Source organism: Plasmodium cynomolgi, chromosome 1, assembly GCF_000321355.1.
Source record: "Plasmodium cynomolgi strain B DNA, chromosome 1, whole genome shotgun sequence".
NCBI lineage: Eukaryota > Apicomplexa > Aconoidasida > Haemosporida > Plasmodiidae > Plasmodium > Plasmodium cynomolgi.
This window is the reverse complement of record NC_020396.1, coordinates 566,909-584,977: the sequence shown is the minus strand read 5'-3', so window position 1 is coordinate 584,977 and position 18,069 is coordinate 566,909. Positions and strand designations below refer to the sequence as shown.

The window sequence follows — 18,069 nt, the reverse complement described above, 5'->3', positions numbered from 1 at the left end:
AAAAAATAGTGTGTTATGCTTTTCTGGGACACGGAAAGGGGCAAAATAAGCAACCCCGCAAATGCGCAAATGAGTGAAGCGAGTTAATCGTAGCGACTTTCACGCGTGGAACAAAACGACGCGCAGAGTTTTGCCGACACAAGCGGGTGGACACGCCCAGCTTTGTTACAAAAAGGAATCACACGTATCACATCATACACTGCAATTTGCGCGATTTTCCCCCCGTTTTCTCCGTTCCGTTTTTACCAGTCCGTGATAAAAGGGGACTATCTTGTCGTCAGTGCCATGGATGAAAAAGGCGAAGCAGGGAACCATGCCGATCTGGGGGAAGTAAAAAAGACATCGGTTTGGTGTTTTGGCGCCTTCGGCATGTACACCCATATGTATATATATATATATACACATATATACATATACGTATAAACGTGTGTATGTGTGCACGTCCTTCCCGTGGGACGCGCCACACGTGGAGCCACTTGTAGCAGCGCCGGGGTGGGGGGACGTACCTTCTTTATGTTGCAGAAAGAATCGAACGGCAGGATAAACCGCGTTTTAAAGCAAATGTTCAGGAGGGACATTAGGGCGCTCTGCAGAATTATTCCTTTTACCTTCCTCACGATGGCTATGTCGATCGCAGCGCACGAACCTAAAAGGGGAATAAAAAAAACACTCCAGTTTGCACGTGCGATTTGCTCCATTTTGTCATCCCCATCTGCAGCGTGACAGACGCAGTGCTATCCTTCGTGCTTTCTCATATTGCAAACCTATGGACTTCCCGTACAACACAATGCTCTCTGCCTTTATGTTTAAGACGTTCACCATGTAGCTGCCGGAAAAGTGAAACGAAAAGGCGGGGCGAGTGAAGCGGTGCGGCAACCATGAGTACAATGCAGGGCGCTTTAGAAAAAAAAAAAAAAAAATGACTTACTCATACACCGCTCTTCCACTTTGGTACATACTCATTTCGTTGGGCGTTCCGGTGCTCTCTCCGTATCCTTTTTTTTGTTGTTTGCACGCGTCCCATTTTATGAAACAAAAAAAAAATACGAACAGTTAAGGTGGGTAGGAGCATAAAAAGGCAAAGGAGGTGTCAAAATGGGGAAAAATGCGGAAAATACGAAAAATATGAAAAAAGTGAAAAATGGAAGCAGTGATGGCAAAAAAACGTGCGCGGCGCAGATCAAAGGTTCGCGCTTCCACGCGCATCTCCCACTCCGTCTTTTGGGCCTACCGGGGTAATCGTACAAGAACACGTTCACATTCCATATTTTGGACGCCTCGCAAAAGTAATCATACAACATGTAGATGTTCTCACCATTGCCATGGCAGAACAAAATGGTTAGTGGGGCTTTCCTAAGGGGAAAAAAGGGAGTGTCAGGTTGCTAAGAGGGTGTGCATTTGGCGAGGGGCCGAAAAAGGTGCACCCCGTAGCCAAGAGTAACTGCCCAACCGTGCACACACGTATGTATGCATGTATGTATGTATATATATATATATATATACATGCATATATAATACATGCATATATAATACATGCATATATACGTATGTGCGACGCACCTATTGATGAAGTGGGCCGCAATTCTGTCCCCGCACTCCGTTTCAACAAAAATAAAGTCCAAGCGGAATTTTTCGTAGCACCCCTCGACGGGGTTATTAAAAATAAACCGATTCAGGGTGTTCCCCATAATGCCACTGAACGGAAGAAGACTCTCCTTTTCTCTCTCCGGGTCGTAAATACTGGTGCACAGAATTGTGCATAGTACACAGTTGCTACTCCTCAGAGCTGTTTTCTTTTGCGAGCCCGAGTCCCTTTTGCATTCCGTCCATCGTTACTTCGCAGTGCTCATAGTCAACGGGGTAGATGCGCGGCGAAGTCAGCATACCCATGCATGTATGTATCTACCAACGTACGCACATGCGCATGTATCTACGTACCCACATATGTACGCACGTAGGTATGTGCCAACTCTCTCGCGCGCGTACATCTAGATGCTACATAATGAGCACTAGGCGCCAAGCCAACACTGCCATAAGCTGCACAGGTGTTACGCCGTTAATCTTGGCCCAGAAATGCGGTAGAATACCTCCACTTGCGAATCACCAGGCGTTAAAATGTATATATGTATATATACATATATATGCACTTAGTAACAGGAAAAGTGCACTTCCTACCGTTCTAACAAGAAAACACTCGATTTTTAAAAAGTTAGGAAAAGATGGAGTAGAGTTGCACCTGCGTTGGGGGAAACCCTTTCGTGCGCAGCTTGAAGAAAAAACATGGCATTCTAAATCTTAAAACAGCTACGAAAAATAGAAGTACCATTTTCTCGGCAACGATGAGGAATTCCCATTTTGTTCGAACTGTTATGTATTTATATGCGTCGGATCGAGAAATTTTTTGTGCATCCAGTGAATACTACACTGGTACATACATATATGTATACACAAAGAAAAAATTAAAGAAATGTGCGAATAAGCACTAGCCGTGTGATACACCCTCTATGCTAACATCGGATTGACGTCCTTCTTATAGCGTCACGAGCGCATTTGTTAACGTGTAAAAATGAGAAAAAAAGAAAAAAAGGGAACAAAAAGGAAAGAAAAGGAAAGAAATGGAAAGAAAAGGAAAGCAAAGCAAAGCAAATGTGCACATAACTTCACGCATAACTGCAGCATTCTTCCAACTGCTAGCAGTAGTTAGAAGGAAGAGGAACACAATTTTCGGAAAATTTTCACCATCCCTGCACACTTACGACTCAAAGAGGGTAATTTTCGAATTTAATTTGTTTCTCTGATTTATTTCAAAGTTAAGAAAAGCGAAAAAAGTTACCCATTTTGTTAGGCAATAACAAAATGTATACAAAGGGATGACCCCTTTTTTGAACGCCCTTCTTCCTTTCAGTTTGTACTTTTAAAACTTTGCTTGAATTTGCTCTTCCTTTTTATCCCTTTCGAAACTGAATTGATAAAGCCTCATTAGCGTTGTGACTGTGTCCGTATTCAAATATGTGAGTAATTTCTCTTCTCAAAGTTGCAACACAGGTAGCCAGACCAGCACGCAGAGAGGGTGCGCATAAATAATGCCAATATGAGCAAGCCATTTTTTTTTTTTTCAAAAGTTAGATGACTCGTTCATGACATTTTTGTGAAAAGTATGACACGTGCAGGTAAAACGGCACGCCGCGCCAGCAGGAAGCCAAAATGTTGCTCAATCCGTTGTCTTTTAAGAAAAAAGGAAGGGAAAGATCTATTTTCATGTTGGCAAAAAAACAGCCATTTTCATGTTAGCAAAAAAACAGCCATTTTCATGTTAGTAAAAAAAAAGCCATTTTCATGTTATCAAAAAAACAGCTATTTTCATGTTAAAAAAAAAAAAAATTACCATCACGGCATTTTTTCCTAGCACATGTCAACAACAATCCCACGTGGTGTGCGCAACGTCAACGTTCTGCTTGTGTGTTTTGCAAAAATGGAAAATAAGCGGAATACATATGCGAGCGCACATATGCATGTTGTACGCGAGTATTTTTGAAAACTGGAAAAAGCGGTTCCAATTTTAAGACGTGAAAGCTTAAACTCTGAAAATGTTCTAAAAAAAATGCCACCATGTTTTTTTTTTTTTTTTTTTGTTTAATATGCAGTTAGCTTCTTCCTTTTTTTTTTTTTCTTTTTTTTTACAAAATTGTGTGTGCAATTTTTGAAAGTGCAAAATATTTCTACAACATGCACTTACGCTTGTTACTTCTTTTTTTTTTTTTTTTACACATAAAGTGGAACTAAAATTCCTACAATGTTTGCCTTCCGCAGTACCAGCAATGTGCACAGCAACGTGCACAGACACGTACGCATTTTTCGTCCCTTTAACGTGATTGCAAAAATAAATCTTCAAAAAATAATTTTAAGATTAACTCGAATGGGTCTTTTTGTTTTATGTAGACGCTGGAGCATTATGCAGGGGATGATCTGCACAACAGCGTATTGCCATTTGTTTTGCACAAACGCGTGAGCGCAGTGCATTTTTTTTCTGTAAATTTTTGTTTTATTCCCCTTTCCTGCAGTGTACACAAAGCAACCTGCTTCTTTCCCTTTTTATTTCTATTTTGAAGCTACCTCATGAGTTTGTTTATTGGAGGCCTCTTTTGAATTACACTCTGCGGCATAATTAAATTAAATGAAAACCAAAACGAGTACACATTAACTTTGCAAACGGCCACAGTGTTGAATATTCGTATTGTTGAACGATATCGTAGCAGTGTACCGAAAGAGTTTCACCAGGACTGGAGTGTTCTTCGGACTAAACCCAAGTCGCAAAAGGGAAGCGCAGCATATGCTCACATAACGTTGCACACGTCCACACGCACGTATGCATGTACCTTCCTACATAGACAGAGAGATAGATAAACGCACACGAAACTGTCACAACTGTCACTACTTTCAAAAAAAAACAACTCGCTAAGGTGTACTCGAATGAGAAGCAACCCCAGCAAAGCTGACATTCAAACCACCCATGCAAAAAGCAAACAAAACTAACTCTAGTATGAGGGCCGCGCATCCAGCGAACTTCCCCGGGGGCCACTTCATGTTCCCAAAAGGTCCTGCTTCCCGAGTAGGAAAACCGAATGATGAAAAGGAGGGATATGGAGCTAGCCTAAATAACCAAAGAAAAATGGAGGAGCCATCTGAAGGCGTAAAAAATAACAGGTATGAATATTTAGATGCTAGCCACTTGGAAATGCTGGACCTGAACAAGAACATTCAGCACATCCTACCCAAGCCCGTGAAGCCATCCTTAAACTTGGAAAACCTGTGCAAGGAGACGAGTGCCATACTGAGGAATAGTAGAAGGGCCAAGGGCGCCGAGCTGCACCCCCTCTCGCAGCAGCAGCAACAGCATCAGCAACCGTGGCAACCGCACCACTTGCAACAGGCGCTCTACCCGCAGCAACCGCATCAGCCGGGACCAGAGCATAAAAACGTAAAAAACCTGTATGAACTGGGGCTGCCCCAAATCATAGGTACGTACATTCAGCCACTAAGCAAAAATAACGACGGCGTAAAGGACCCTCTAGGAAATAATCCATTCCCCCTGGGATCGACATCCCCCTTTTTCCAGCCACCCAAATTTTTGCCCAAACAGATGCAGCAACCCACCAACAAGTTTTCGCCCCTACAGTTAAACAGTGAAAGAAAAAACTTATATGGACTGCCGTCTTATCTAATCCCTGAGGACAAACCTAAAAGCTTGACAGTCACGGTTGTGCCTAATAAGGACAAGGACCTTTTAGAGAGGGAGGCAAAGCAGTTGAAGTTATTGCTAGACAGTTCTTCTCAAGGCATTGTTAACTCTACCCCCGATTATCAAAAAATTATTTCCTCCTCCATGCTGTCCAACAGTGATGATGGGAATGCCAGCGGGGGGAGCCGCTACAACTGCGGAGATAATGGCAGTCTCAAGAATGGACACAACGACATAGAGAGCGACTTCAGCTTTGGAAGGAATGAAGACGTTAGAGACGAATTTTCTGGCGAACAAGGCGCGGAAAATAATAACAACGACTCCTTTTTTAATGAGTTATATGATGCCAATAATTTCACACCTTACGGAAAAGCGAACGAAGGGGGGGTCAGCGACACACGTGGTGATCACGAACAGGGTTATCACTTACAATTAAACGAGAAGCATCACGATAGGGCGAATAGAAAGGCGATTTATAAAGGAAGGAGCATTAATAGCGCACTGAATAATGGGTCGGACAAAATTAGTGCATTGGAGAGGAAGGAAGAAAATGGACCAGGTGGACATAGACAAAGCGAACAAGGGGAAGATAATCATAACTCGCCTGACGGGGTCAAGAGACAGGTGAAGAAGGCTTCTCCATCCCCATCGAAAAGAACCCTGCTAGCTAAAAAAAAAGAACACAGTGACACTCCCTTGAAGAACCTTGAACCATCCACCTGCTTTAGAAATCCCAAAACGTATGTAAATATACGTTTAGGGAAGCCCAAAAAGTTTTATGTCACCAACAGTTCTGACCCTATCGATAAAAAACTGAAGGATTGGCACAACACGCATAATAGCCAAGTAGGCTGGAAGAAAAGCCGAAGAGGTGTTTACACCTTCGGGAGAACGGAAGTTGTTCTAAGTTTGGTTCACGACAAAATTATCGTTAAAAAGATTAACGGCAAATACTTGAAGGATAATTTGTTGAGTGTCGAAAAGTTCGTCTCGCTGAATGAGTTGTTTGAGCTCCATCGCGAGCAAACTGATAATCTGCTGAAGAGGAGAGCGGCCCAAAATTTCCTGTTTTAAAGTGGCGCAAATGTGTAGCTTTCGAGTTGTGCCTTGCTCGCAGGGCAGCGCACAGGGGAAATGGGATATTTGGGGGGTCGCCTGTTCTGCAGCCTCCCTTTTGCAGCATCCCTTTTGCCACGCCCCTTTCGGAGTATACCGCTGGAAACACTTTTTTTTTTTTTTTTTTTTGCTCTACCCACAAGCACACCATTCGGTGGACCCATCATCCACAATTGTTTATTTTGTTATTTACTTTTACTTTTCAAATTGTAAATTTGTGCACCGCTGGGGTGCGTCTGTCTGGGTGTGAATCTGCCCTCGCGTGCGCACAAGTCGGCCCCTTTTTCTGGAGCGCACGAATTCGTGTTCATCTGCAGGAAAAAAAAATTGTATATTTAAGACTTTGCAAATTGGGAAGAGTTTTATCTGAAAAGATATCCTTTCTTTTTTTCTTCCTTTTTTTCTTCCTTTTTTTCTTGTAACAGTTTTTCTAAAAAAACGGGTTGTGTGTGAAACTAGCGCAAATTATCACTAACCGTTTAATGCAGCTGAACTTATAACTGCTATCTGAACATTTGAGGCATTTTAAAGCTGGTACGGCGTTTTTATAAAACGCGCCTTTATAAAGCGCCCCTTTATAAAGCGCCCCTTTCTGGATGAACATGCACAATGAACGGAGAGCTATAATGCCCTGTTGGTACACTACGGTGCAGTTTAAATAACACGTGGATGGGGGAAGATAAACCCGCGCTTATACTAAGCATGTCTTCTTAAAAGAACCTAGTTGCATAATTCTGCAACGGGGTAATTTATCCCACTTTGTGATGAATAATACAATTCCTTTTCACCCAGTCCACGCGACGCACATGAACGTTTTAAAGTTCCACGCTACGAAACTTCACCTTGCGTGCGGAAAAAAATGACCACAGGTGATGTCACCTTAGCTGGGCGATTTCGTAAAAAAGGAAAAAAAAGGAAAACTGTTGTGCGTGTTATGCACTTGCGCAAATTGCCAAATTAGTAATGCGTGGCGCTTTAAAAGAACTGTATAGTAAGAGTGTTCTCTTTTCACCATCACCAGATTTTTAAAAAATATGAGCATAACGGAAATTTAGCATGTCCAGATTATCCCACCGTCTGCCATGTATATATAGTTACGTAGTAAAGTGAAATGTGTCAACCTGTTTGCAGTTGAATTGTGCTTCTATATTTTAAAGAATGGCATAAATTCGCCAAGTGCCTTTTTATCATGTAAAGAGGGATTATGCGGATATATACATATATATATATTTTTTTTTTTTTTATTCAAAATGCGAATTGAAATAGATCACCTTGGAGCAATTTTGTGCAGTTTAAAAAAAGGGGGACAAAAATACATATATGATACGTTGCAGCTGATAGGAAGCGTGCAAAAAATAGCCTTGTTCGGCTATTTTTACATTTGCGCCCATTTGCTAAGTTGCTACCTACATAATTGATAAAATAAAAGCGAAGAATTGCCCTCCTTCACGTATTTTTTATAAATAGCTCAAATTTATATCGAATGAATCAGCCACCACGTGTTAAAAAATACAGAATGCTGCTCCATATGCAATCTCGTAAGTCGCTCATTTGGCATTCTGCTGTGCGTTTGTTTATGTAACAATTTTTGCGAGAGAATTAATTTGAAAAACACCGCTTTTGTTTTTAGCTTTTTCGCTTTTCTCTTATTTTTTGTGAGCTTTATTTTATTGTTTTTTACTTTGGGGGGTCAAAAAGCCAAGCGTAGCGTTGTACGATTGTCATGTACCGCGTAATATGTTGCGTCTCTTACTGTTCTGTTAAAATGCATGTTCACGAAATGCTGCATATGTATAGGCGTATATCCATATGAAGGGGTATAAGTGCGTATATGCGTACAAACCAAATGCGTTTACATGTAACACTTTAGCAAATTCGGGGAGCGAAAAATTCGAAAGCGTGAATATTTGCCCTCCAAGCTAATATTTCGCTTTAGCATGCTTAAAAAAAAAAAAAAAAAAAGTATACACCAAAATGAAGTGTTACATGTTAAGGCTTACTACTACCAGCGGTAAATAATAACAACTTGTGTAGGTATTAGGCATAAAACATTATGTATTTTTTTTTTTTTTTTTTCTTTTACTTATTATTCGTATAAAGAAAACTATTGCATATGCAAAATGTAGTCACCATGTAGTTACCTTATGGAATTCCCATAAGTTGTGAGAAAGAAATATTAATATGGCTTGCCGTATTATTGCTGCATGTACAGATTAATTTTACTCCCTTTTTTTTTTTTTTTTTTTTTTTTGTACACAATTTTTTTAGCTAGCTAACCAGCTTTTTTTTTTTTTTTTTTTTTTTATAATCCATTTTTTTAATGTTTTTATATATGCTTAAAAAAATATATATTTTTTTTTAAATTGTTTTTAAAAAATATATTTTTTATTTTATCTTTTTTAAATTTATCTTTTTATAAATTCCTTTTTTAAAAAAAAGCAAATTCAAAACTTCTTTCAGAATTTGTAAATTTTTGAAGCTCCTCATAAATGCCGTACCATCCAAACCCTTTAACCTTTTAACTTTTATCGATTCTTTTCTCCCTTTTTTTTTTTTTTTTTGTCACTCTTTTTACTCCTTTAACGAAATAGTTTATTCCTTTTTATGAGCATATCGGTATTACGATACTTTTTTAACGTGACTTTAAAAGTATTTCACACATAATAAAGCATATTATACGAGACAAACCTTTCCCAGCAGTTAAATTTTCTTTATTGCTGCGCAGTCTCTTTACCTACGTATACTGCTACACTATATCTATACCACACTAACAAGTTCGCAATCTCGTAATCGCAAAATTTCATCAAAAATGGAAGAAGAATTCAACGGATTTTTGCCACCAAGCGCAAACTCTCCCATCCCTGATGGAATGAAAATACTGCCAGGAACGCAGAAGGAAGACAACCCCCCCAAAGTCACGGACTATCAAGTAGCACCAGTAATAAATGAAGAACATTTTCAAATGAACTTAGGGGGCGTGGTTCCATCAAATTGGACGATGAACCAAATTGCACACTACGTCAAATTTGCTGGGCCTGATGATAGCGTATTTGCTGAAAAGGCCAAAGACTTGTTGCGCGAAAAGGGATACAACGTGTAGGCGCAGGAGAAGAAGAAGAAGAAGTCGCATGTGTCCTGTGAGAGCGTACTATTACGCGCGGCCAGTACAAAAAATAACTGATGAGATGAAGTATTAAGGGACAAACAAAACTTCCCGCGCAGTGCAAGTCATGGGGATAAACTGACCACAATCTACGAACATGCGAAGTTTGCTTAACACGAATTTTTTTCCAAGAGCCACAAATGGCGAATTTTTTCCAAACACTATATATATATATATGCATATGTATGTACGTACGCATAGCAAATGCAATAATATTGTATATGTGTAATTTTTTTCAAGAGCTTTTTTTCAACACACGCTAAATTTTAGATGACCACCTGGTGGGAGGAGAAGCTATAAACAACATGCTGAATACTTGGTTGCTTTTAATTTGCAAGCAGTCACACTACGTCGTGCGCGGCAATCGACGCGGCGCAGCGAGATGATCGAATGATCGAATGAGCTGGTGAGCTAATGGTCGAATGATCGGATGAGCTGATGAGCTAATGAGCGAACGATTTTGCTCCATGACGCCATAGAAAAATGAAGCAACAAAATAGTTAAAAATTGTTATAATTATGAGTAAGAAAAAAAAAAAACTACTAACATTTTTGCGTTTGTTTAATTAAAAGTTTTTGAGCTTTTTTTTTTTTTTTTGTTTTTCGTTTTTTTGTTTTTTTTCACTTTTCAAACCTTTGATTTACCGCGTTTTAATTTTGAATGAATCCCTTTTTCAAATTCATGTTTAAAATGCAAAAAATAACAAACTTAAAAACGAGTGAAATTTTAGGACTAAACCGTTTATTTTTTTTTTTTTTTGAATAATTTCTTCAAAAAATGGTTGTGGTCGCAACCCAAAAAAAAAATGGTGCCTTTTCGTGTTGTGTGCTAAGTTCGGTCCGTTCCGTGCACCTGTACACCCATTTCAACTGAGTGAACCAGAGGGGCATCGATTGGTTCTTCCATCACGGGTGCGTTTAGCATGTGATCAGGAACCTTCTTCTGTTTACCCTTCTTTGTTTTGCCAAGACTGTTGCACAAAAACGCTTGCCGCGAACCGAACCGAGCAAGTACCCCCACACTGTTTATCCTATTCATAAAAGTGAACCCCTACGTTGAAACGTGCCTTTCACGTGATTGCACATTTTCATAATTAACAGCACAGTGTGGGGCAATTAAAAAAGGTACCTTTCTAGGGAAACTATACTATGCGATAAAAAATCAGCTGTCTTTTCCCCCCCTTCCCAGGTGGGTTCAGTGAACACATCCTTTTTCCAGTTAGCACATTTACACGTTTAGCATTTTAGAACGAGTTAATCTAAAAGAGAAATTTTACCAAATTGTGTACTAAAGAAAGGAACTGCCGCCGAATTTTTAGTTCTATTTTTGCACGTTCGTAAGTGTTTACACTTGTATGTGCCCCCTTCTAAATTTTTCTGTGAATCTCCATTTCGGCGTCATTCCTATAAATACGCGCGATATGTGCTGGCGGAGGCAGGGGGGCAGTAATCATAAAGTGTCTCTGATTCCGAACTTACCATTACGTATCTTACGTCACGCATGAAAAAAAAAAGGAATTGAAGTTTGTAAAAATTTGAGAACATTTTTTTTTTCCCCATTTCTACCACAATTGTTAAAGGAGCCGTGGGGGTAAAGCTTCTTACACTCCTGGCAGGAGATAATTAAATTTTTCACAAAAAAAAAACCAGCACAATAATATACGTCCATTCAGCATTGAAATAAATGCAAAACAATATAAAGGTTAAAATTAAAAAGCGCAAACACTATAGCGAATTGTCACAACTGCTAAAAAAGGGAGGTGGACTATGTATGGTGTACGTACACGTGGATGTGTTTACAACTTCGATTGATTAAATACACAAAGGCGCCCATGTTTAAGTGTGAAGAAACGTCACAGATTAAGCATATTACCCTCTTTTCATAACAATAGGTTTTTTTTAACGTTGTAGGTAAAATGTGTTGTGCCAATCGAACAATTTCTTCCTTTCTAGTTTTAAGGTGAGAACTTACAAAATTTTAACAAATTTTAAAGACGTTCATGGGTGCGAAATTCTAGGAGCGAAAAGGAGTCAAACAGTTAACTAAACAGTTAACTAAACAGCTCGCTAAACAGATCGCTAAGCATATCGCTAAACTGCTAATTAAACAGTTAAGCTTGAAACACACCACTGTGACACAGAAATTAAAAAAAAGTGTTTACAAGTTAAACTCCTCAAATGGATACGATTGTGTTTTTTCCAAGCGCGACACTGAATTAATTTCCAATTGACTAGCTAATGGTTTCGGTATTTTATCCTGTCTTTTTGGCGATTGAGGTGCTTGACATAGTTTAGTATCCCTCTTACAAATTTTTAATTTTTCATTAGGTCTCTGTTTAAAATGTAGGTCTCCCCCAAGTGGTTCTTTCTTCGGGTCAGCCTTTTCACCAATTTTATTTTTTGCCGCATTGTAAGCCAACTTGGGAACATCCATGTTGCACACTTTTTTACTTGTTTTACTATCCACAAAATGATTTTTACTTTTGTTCAAAACTGCATTTAAATATTTCTTTAATAAATACTTTTTTCTTAATTCACTTAGTTTATTAATTTTTTCATCTAAAATATTAGATTCGTAGCTCTCCCTAAAGATGTATTCTTTGGACACACTACAGCTGCTTGATGATAAGACATTGCTCATATAGTTAAAGCTATAAAAATCGTTTTTATTTTTGCAGAATTGCAAGTCCAGCTTTTTAAAATTATATTTCATTGAAGAATTTTTTGCTACTTGTTCTTCGCAATTCTCAAAATGGTTACCCTTGTCAACATTAAAAAAATAATTATTGTTAATATACGCCATTTTGTTGTTATCCATTTTGATTTTTTCCATCTCGGATGCATATATTTTGTTGTGAATATTTATTTTGTTAGGATTCGTACATGAGCTTAAAATGTTACTTAATTTCTTTTTCAGTTCTGTAGTTAATCTTTCTTCGGATTCGTTTTTGTTTGTCTCATTTTGTTTCTTGCGTTCTCCATAATTTTTTGTCTCTTTTCCTAAAATAGAAATACCATTAGGTGAACATTCCTCACCGTTTTTCTTCTTGCAGCGTTTTAATTTGTCCGCCTCTTGGGGTGTGTCACGTGTGGTCTGTACTTCGTCTTGTGACTCGCCCATCTGTTCCGTGCGTTCACCCTTAATTTGATTCACATATATTTTGTCTCTCACGTAATATCCTTTCATTTTAGTTTCTTTCATTAAGTCGTCTTTATTACTATTCACATTGTTCCCCAATTTAGTGTTGCTCTTAGTAGATATGAACATATCCTTGCTCCACACGTTTGATGAACCATTTTCCTGTTCCTTGGAAGTTGGCAAATTATCTCCACTTCGATCGCCGTTTTCCTTCTTAGAACTGCTGTTAGTGTCTTTCAATTCATTTTTTAATCCTGGTTTGCAATTTTGCCTTAAAGAGTTGAATATGCTGTGTCTTAAAATAGTGCTACTTTCAAGACCGCTTCTTTTATCACTACTGTGTTTATCATTGATTCTTTTCCCATAAATTATATTTCCCTTTTCCTTTTCATCTCCTTTCAAGGGCATCTTAACTACATTTTCCTCGTTCATTCCAATTGCATTTTTGCTTTTCCTACAGATACCTTTCGAATTAAACGAATTTTCGTTACCACTGCTAACTTCCACCTTTTTAGAGTTACTATCGGTGAAATATGTTTTTTCTTCTCTCCCTGCAATTATTTGCGATTTATAACGTTTTTTACTTTTGTCTTTTCTGCTTATATGTAATTTTTCATCCTCTGGAGCATTTCTTGATTTATTTTTTTCGCATATGTCTTCTGTTCGTTCTTTGTCAAAAGGAGTGTAGTACCCTTTGAAGGTAATTCCTCCCTCTTTGTTTTCTTCCACGAGCTTGTAGCTTTTTATTTGTTCTAACAATTTTAAATTGCTACTTTTTTCCTTGTCATCAATGGTGAAAGATTTTATTTCTATATCGTAATTATTTTTGCCCACATTATCCTTGAATCCTTTATGGGATTTTACAAAACTGCTCATTTTGCATCCACTTTGATTTCTTCCCGTAATGATATTTACATCCTGCTTTACATGACCAACATCTCTATTATAAACATGTTTTTCATATTCTTTGTCATCAGAATAGGTCGATTTTCCCTTCACATTTTTTGCTTCACTGTATATTGATTTTAATCCCTTCGAACCACTCCCCTCAATGTTTAGAATTAAGTTTCCGCTGTTTGTAAGTCTGCTTTTAAATTCATCAATATTAACATTGTTAATTGTCTTTTTTTCACTTACGTTATGCCTTTTATAAATACGTAATGCATTCAAATTGCCTGACACGGGGGGTACACTATTTCCGTGCGTTTCTTTAGAACACTTTGTACTGTTATTCGCCGCCAAATTTTGGACACATTTTTCAGCGATTATTTTTTTCTTCTCTTCTTGTGTCGTATCTGCTGATATATTTTTATTTTGTTCACTATGACTTTCAAGATATAAATTTTTCCTCTTCATCAGTTTTTCCCGCAATTCATCTATTAACGTTCTTGTTTTTTTTTCCTTGTTTAACAAATTTGTGTACGTGTTCATTCTTTTAAACGCGTGCTTTTGAATTATATTGTCTTTTTTACAATTATCATCGATTCTACGTGCATACTGCTCACTATTTTTATTTAGATTTTCCATTCTGTCTTGCTCTTCGATACCATTATTATTGATTTTACGCATGCTCTCGTTTTTGATGTGACTTTTACAGTTTTTATCAGCTTGTCCTGAGGCATATAAAGCAGGAAACTCTTCGTTCACGCAAAAATGGGAAACATTAAACAATTCATAATTTCCATTTTGTTCAAGGTTCAGATCAATGCGCTTAATACCTTCATTTAAATCGTGTCTCTTTAAAGATTCATATCTATGACCGTCGTTACTTACGTTTTTCAAGTCATCTAATTCTTGATTTTGTTCCTTCTTTTCATCCTTTTCATTAAATGTAGTGATGATAATTGGTTGTGTTAAGCTAAATGGTTCCTTTTCCTCACTTGAGTTTAGTGCACAATCATTCTTAGAGAAACTTTCCATACTGTTGTCGCACATATAAATATTTATGCTGTCATATTTGGCGCTTTCGTCATCTAAATTGTACAACTCATTCATCTTAACATGCTTACAGGCAAAATAGGATACATCATTTTTAAAGTGTCTTTTTATGTGTATTATCGTATCATCAAGTTGAAATTGGGGGCACATGAGATCATCACCCTTTAAGGAGTTCACATTTTGCAATAGTGTATCACATTTTTCTTCATCTTTTTTATAACGATTTGAATGTTTTCCTGGATAATCGTCTATGAATATAAACACGTCATCATCAAATGACAAACAAGCAGTTTCGTTGTGATTTAAAGAATTGCTAAATATAATACTATTATCATTTGCTGATTTTAAGCTGGTAATACTTTGATTACTATCCACACTGTTTTTCGATGCATTACTATTTATCTTAAGTATGTTGTTTTTTACATCACATAGTTCATTCTTATGCTTAAAACTTTTATGGTTTCCACACAACGGGGCAACAGACATATGTTCGCCAACTTCCTCTTTTCCACCTTTAGGGTTGCTTCTTGCAGTGTTGTAACTTAAATTGTATTCATACTGAACATTTGAATTCTTTACTAGACATCTCATATAATTAAATTTTTTTGAGCATATGTCACATAAGTGAAAACATTTTTTCAAATTACTTTTCGCTTTCAGCAACCAACTATAGTCATTTTTATATTTTTTGCATTCAAAATTCTTTATTTCTCTTGATTTGCCTGGCGGAGGATCTGGCAGTGATTTAACATATTTGCTGAAAGGATAAGGATATATTCTTATCATTTTTCACATAAACCATTTCTTTAAATATTAAAATACAACAAACACAACATTAATTATATATTATGTGTGTAAATTTTTATGATAATATGCATTTTGCTGTGTTGTCCAAAATTCCATTTTCACATGTTCAATTTTTAAAGAAAATATTGTACGAACAAAAAGGCATTATTTAAAATGTAACTTTAAGCATTTTTTTTACCTATCTTATATGTACATACAATTTACATTAAAAGTTTATTTACATAAATTGAAGAAATTGAGTGATGAAGTTGACAAAAATTAAAATTTTATGTTTTTACACGCATGTCCATAAGGATGTTTTCTTTTAAAAACGTTAAAAAAGTAATATATTTATAAAATGATATTATCTCAAGTATATTTTCTATTTTCATGTACGTGTACACTTGGGTAAAAACATTAAAAGGTGAAATGAGATAAGACATAAATTTCATGTTTTCTCTGTATGTGAAATTTCCATTAACAGTGCAAAAAAAATTTTTTAAGAATAGTGCAATGTGAAATGCGTAGTGTAAAATTTGTGTGAGCCTCTTAAGACTTAAGTTCACATTTCATGAAGAGCATTATTTTCTTGAGGTGTTCACACTACTGTGTAAAATGTTTGCAAATAAAAAACAACATTAATGAAAAAAATCACCTTCTACATTAAATAGAAAAAACAAAAATCATTTCAAGTGATCATTGCTATCAAAAATAAAACGAATAAATATGAATGACTTATTTTAAAGTAACAGGAAAATACATGACCTTAAACTTAACTTTTGAAGGGGTACAATTTTTTTTCAGGTCTATAGAATAAATCAAAAGGTCAAGGTATTGTAAAAAAAATTTACGTTAAAATAAGAGCAATTTTTACTTTTAACATAGGTGATGTTTTTTCTAAATATATACCCCTAAAAAATTTTAATCTTTAATACCTAATTGCAGAAAACAGGGAAAAACTATAAAAAAGGTATTAGGTGCTAAGAACTGCACACGTCTGCATTATATTTGCTATATGAACAAAATACCCACATGTATATTGCGAATCATGTACATTAAATATTTCTTTGTCCAAAACACATTTACAAAAAGGAAAATTCACTTATTATATGCATGGATCCGTGTAGTTCTGATTTCTGTGTTCTTCATTTGACTTATTAGATTGGGATGCTTACTTTTTTAATAACAAAAGCTATGTTTTCTATGCTTTTTCTTTTCTTTTTGTTTTTGCTATTTGTTTGGGTATGATTTACGCTCGGAATTGAAAAGGACAAGCTATATATTGCTCTCAAAAAGACTGTATTGTAAATGTTAAATCGAAAAGATAATATATTGGTTTAAACGAATATATAAAGCACATCTTAGAAAGTGTTTTAATAAAAATATATACGCTTAATATTGTAGCTGAGTATGACCTGTCTTTTGCATAGAAATGTCTTCGTATTATGTCTATTCAGTTAAATATAATTAGCGTAAATCAAAGACTATGCAATATAAAGTAGAAACTTATAAATATAATAGTAAAATATTCATATGTTTATAGAGTAAGTGATCACGCAACATTATATTCTTAAAGTTGCAAATGATTTTTTTCTTTCTTTTGTTGAAAGATCTATAGAGTTGCATTATGGTTTTAAAATTTTGCGTAATGCCACCAAATTTGGAAGATTAGGGAGATTATTGAATTGTTAACCATATGAACGATTCTCTTCTATTAACCATTTCAATTTTTGTAATGACACTATTAATCCTACACTTGAACACGTTTAGCCAACAGTGTATTGCAACCTTGGCTATATCGTTATTACGCCTTTACAAAATAATACAACAACAAAGAAAAATTTTAACAAATATATCTGTTACTTATTGAAATTAATGATTAAATTATTTAGAAAAAATTACTATATGAACTTCTTTGGTACATGTTAAAGTTGTCTTTACGAAGCACCGTTAAATGAGTAACTTTGTTTTACACATTTTTTTTATTTATAGGTAAAACTAATGTTATAATGAACACTTCCGCAGTTTCATAGAAAAGCAAGAGTTTTTCCCATGATTGTGTTTTATAAGTCGAAATAAATTGGAAAGTTAAAAACACTAAAATTAATATAATTTCTTTAAAAAATCAAGGAAAATGTAAGTTATCCTTTAATATGAGGAAGCAACATAGCAGAAAACAGTAAAATTAAAGTAAATTTTACCGTTGAAAATGTGTAACATGGTAAAAAGACAAAAAATACCCACTATTGACAAAAGAGTAGTGCACCTATTTAGGTGTCTAAATAGGTAAAACAATACTTTAAAGGTTTTTAGTAATAATATATTTTTCTATTAGGTTATGGAGATCATAAAATAGTCACTTATGTGTGTGTAATCATCAAATCTATAAGGTTTAGAAACAAAAATTACGAGTGAAAATTATGTTAATTATGAGGATGTACTATTGTTCATATATCATTTTACAAAAAATAACATATTCGAATATGTATTCTTTGATTCTTTATATTCCTATTCATAAGTAAAAAGTACGTTATATTTCATTTAGTACAATGTATAATGAAAAAAATTGTCCATATTTTGAAGTGTTATATAAATAATATGCAATAAATCATATTGGTAATGAACTTATTAAGTTCAACAATTAAAAACAAGCAAAAAGTTAACACGTAGTTGTGAGAATTATGTTTCT

General features: G+C 35.9%; 4 protein-coding genes across 4 annotated transcripts in view; 2 read left to right on the top strand and 2 right to left on the bottom strand.

Moving 5' to 3' along the window:
* PCYB_012220 (alpha/beta hydrolase) overlaps positions 1-1,857 on the bottom strand; it is a gene marked incomplete at its 3' end in the record, with an annotated part of 2,045 nt that extends 188 nt beyond the window's left edge. The window contains exons 1-5 of the mRNA XM_004220728.1: positions 1,561-1,857; positions 1,232-1,353; positions 929-995; positions 765-826; positions 507-646 (exon numbers count right to left, since the gene is read on the bottom strand). Coding sequence (XP_004220776.1) covers positions 507-646; positions 765-826; positions 929-995; positions 1,232-1,353; positions 1,561-1,688 — 519 coding nt within the window. The remainder of the gene's footprint in view (positions 1-506; positions 647-764; positions 827-928; positions 996-1,231; positions 1,354-1,560) is intronic.
* A 2,812-nt stretch (positions 1,858-4,669) lies between these two features.
* On the top strand, positions 4,670-6,313 carry PCYB_012210 (hypothetical protein; the record flags this gene model as incomplete). The annotated part of the gene is made up of 2 exons (XM_004220727.1): positions 4,670-5,056; positions 5,177-6,313. 2 exons carry the CDS (start codon positions 4,670-4,672, stop codon positions 6,311-6,313), a joined length of 1,524 nt encoding a protein of 507 aa, XP_004220775.1.
* Positions 6,314-9,164: 2,851 nt separating this feature from the next.
* Positions 9,165-9,455, top strand: PCYB_012200 (hypothetical protein; the record flags this gene model as incomplete). The annotated part of the gene is made up of 1 exon (XM_004220726.1): positions 9,165-9,455. One exon carries the CDS (start codon positions 9,165-9,167, stop codon positions 9,453-9,455), a length of 291 nt encoding a protein of 96 aa, XP_004220774.1.
* A 2,220-nt stretch (positions 9,456-11,675) lies between these two features.
* Positions 11,676-15,380, bottom strand: PCYB_012190 (hypothetical protein; the record flags this gene model as incomplete). Its single annotated transcript, XM_004220725.1, has 2 exons — positions 11,676-12,517; positions 12,554-15,380. The coding sequence occupies 2 exons, from the start codon at positions 15,378-15,380 to the stop codon at positions 11,676-11,678; spliced, it is 3,669 nt and encodes a 1,222-aa protein (XP_004220773.1).
* Positions 15,381-18,069: the final 2,689 nt, after the last annotated feature.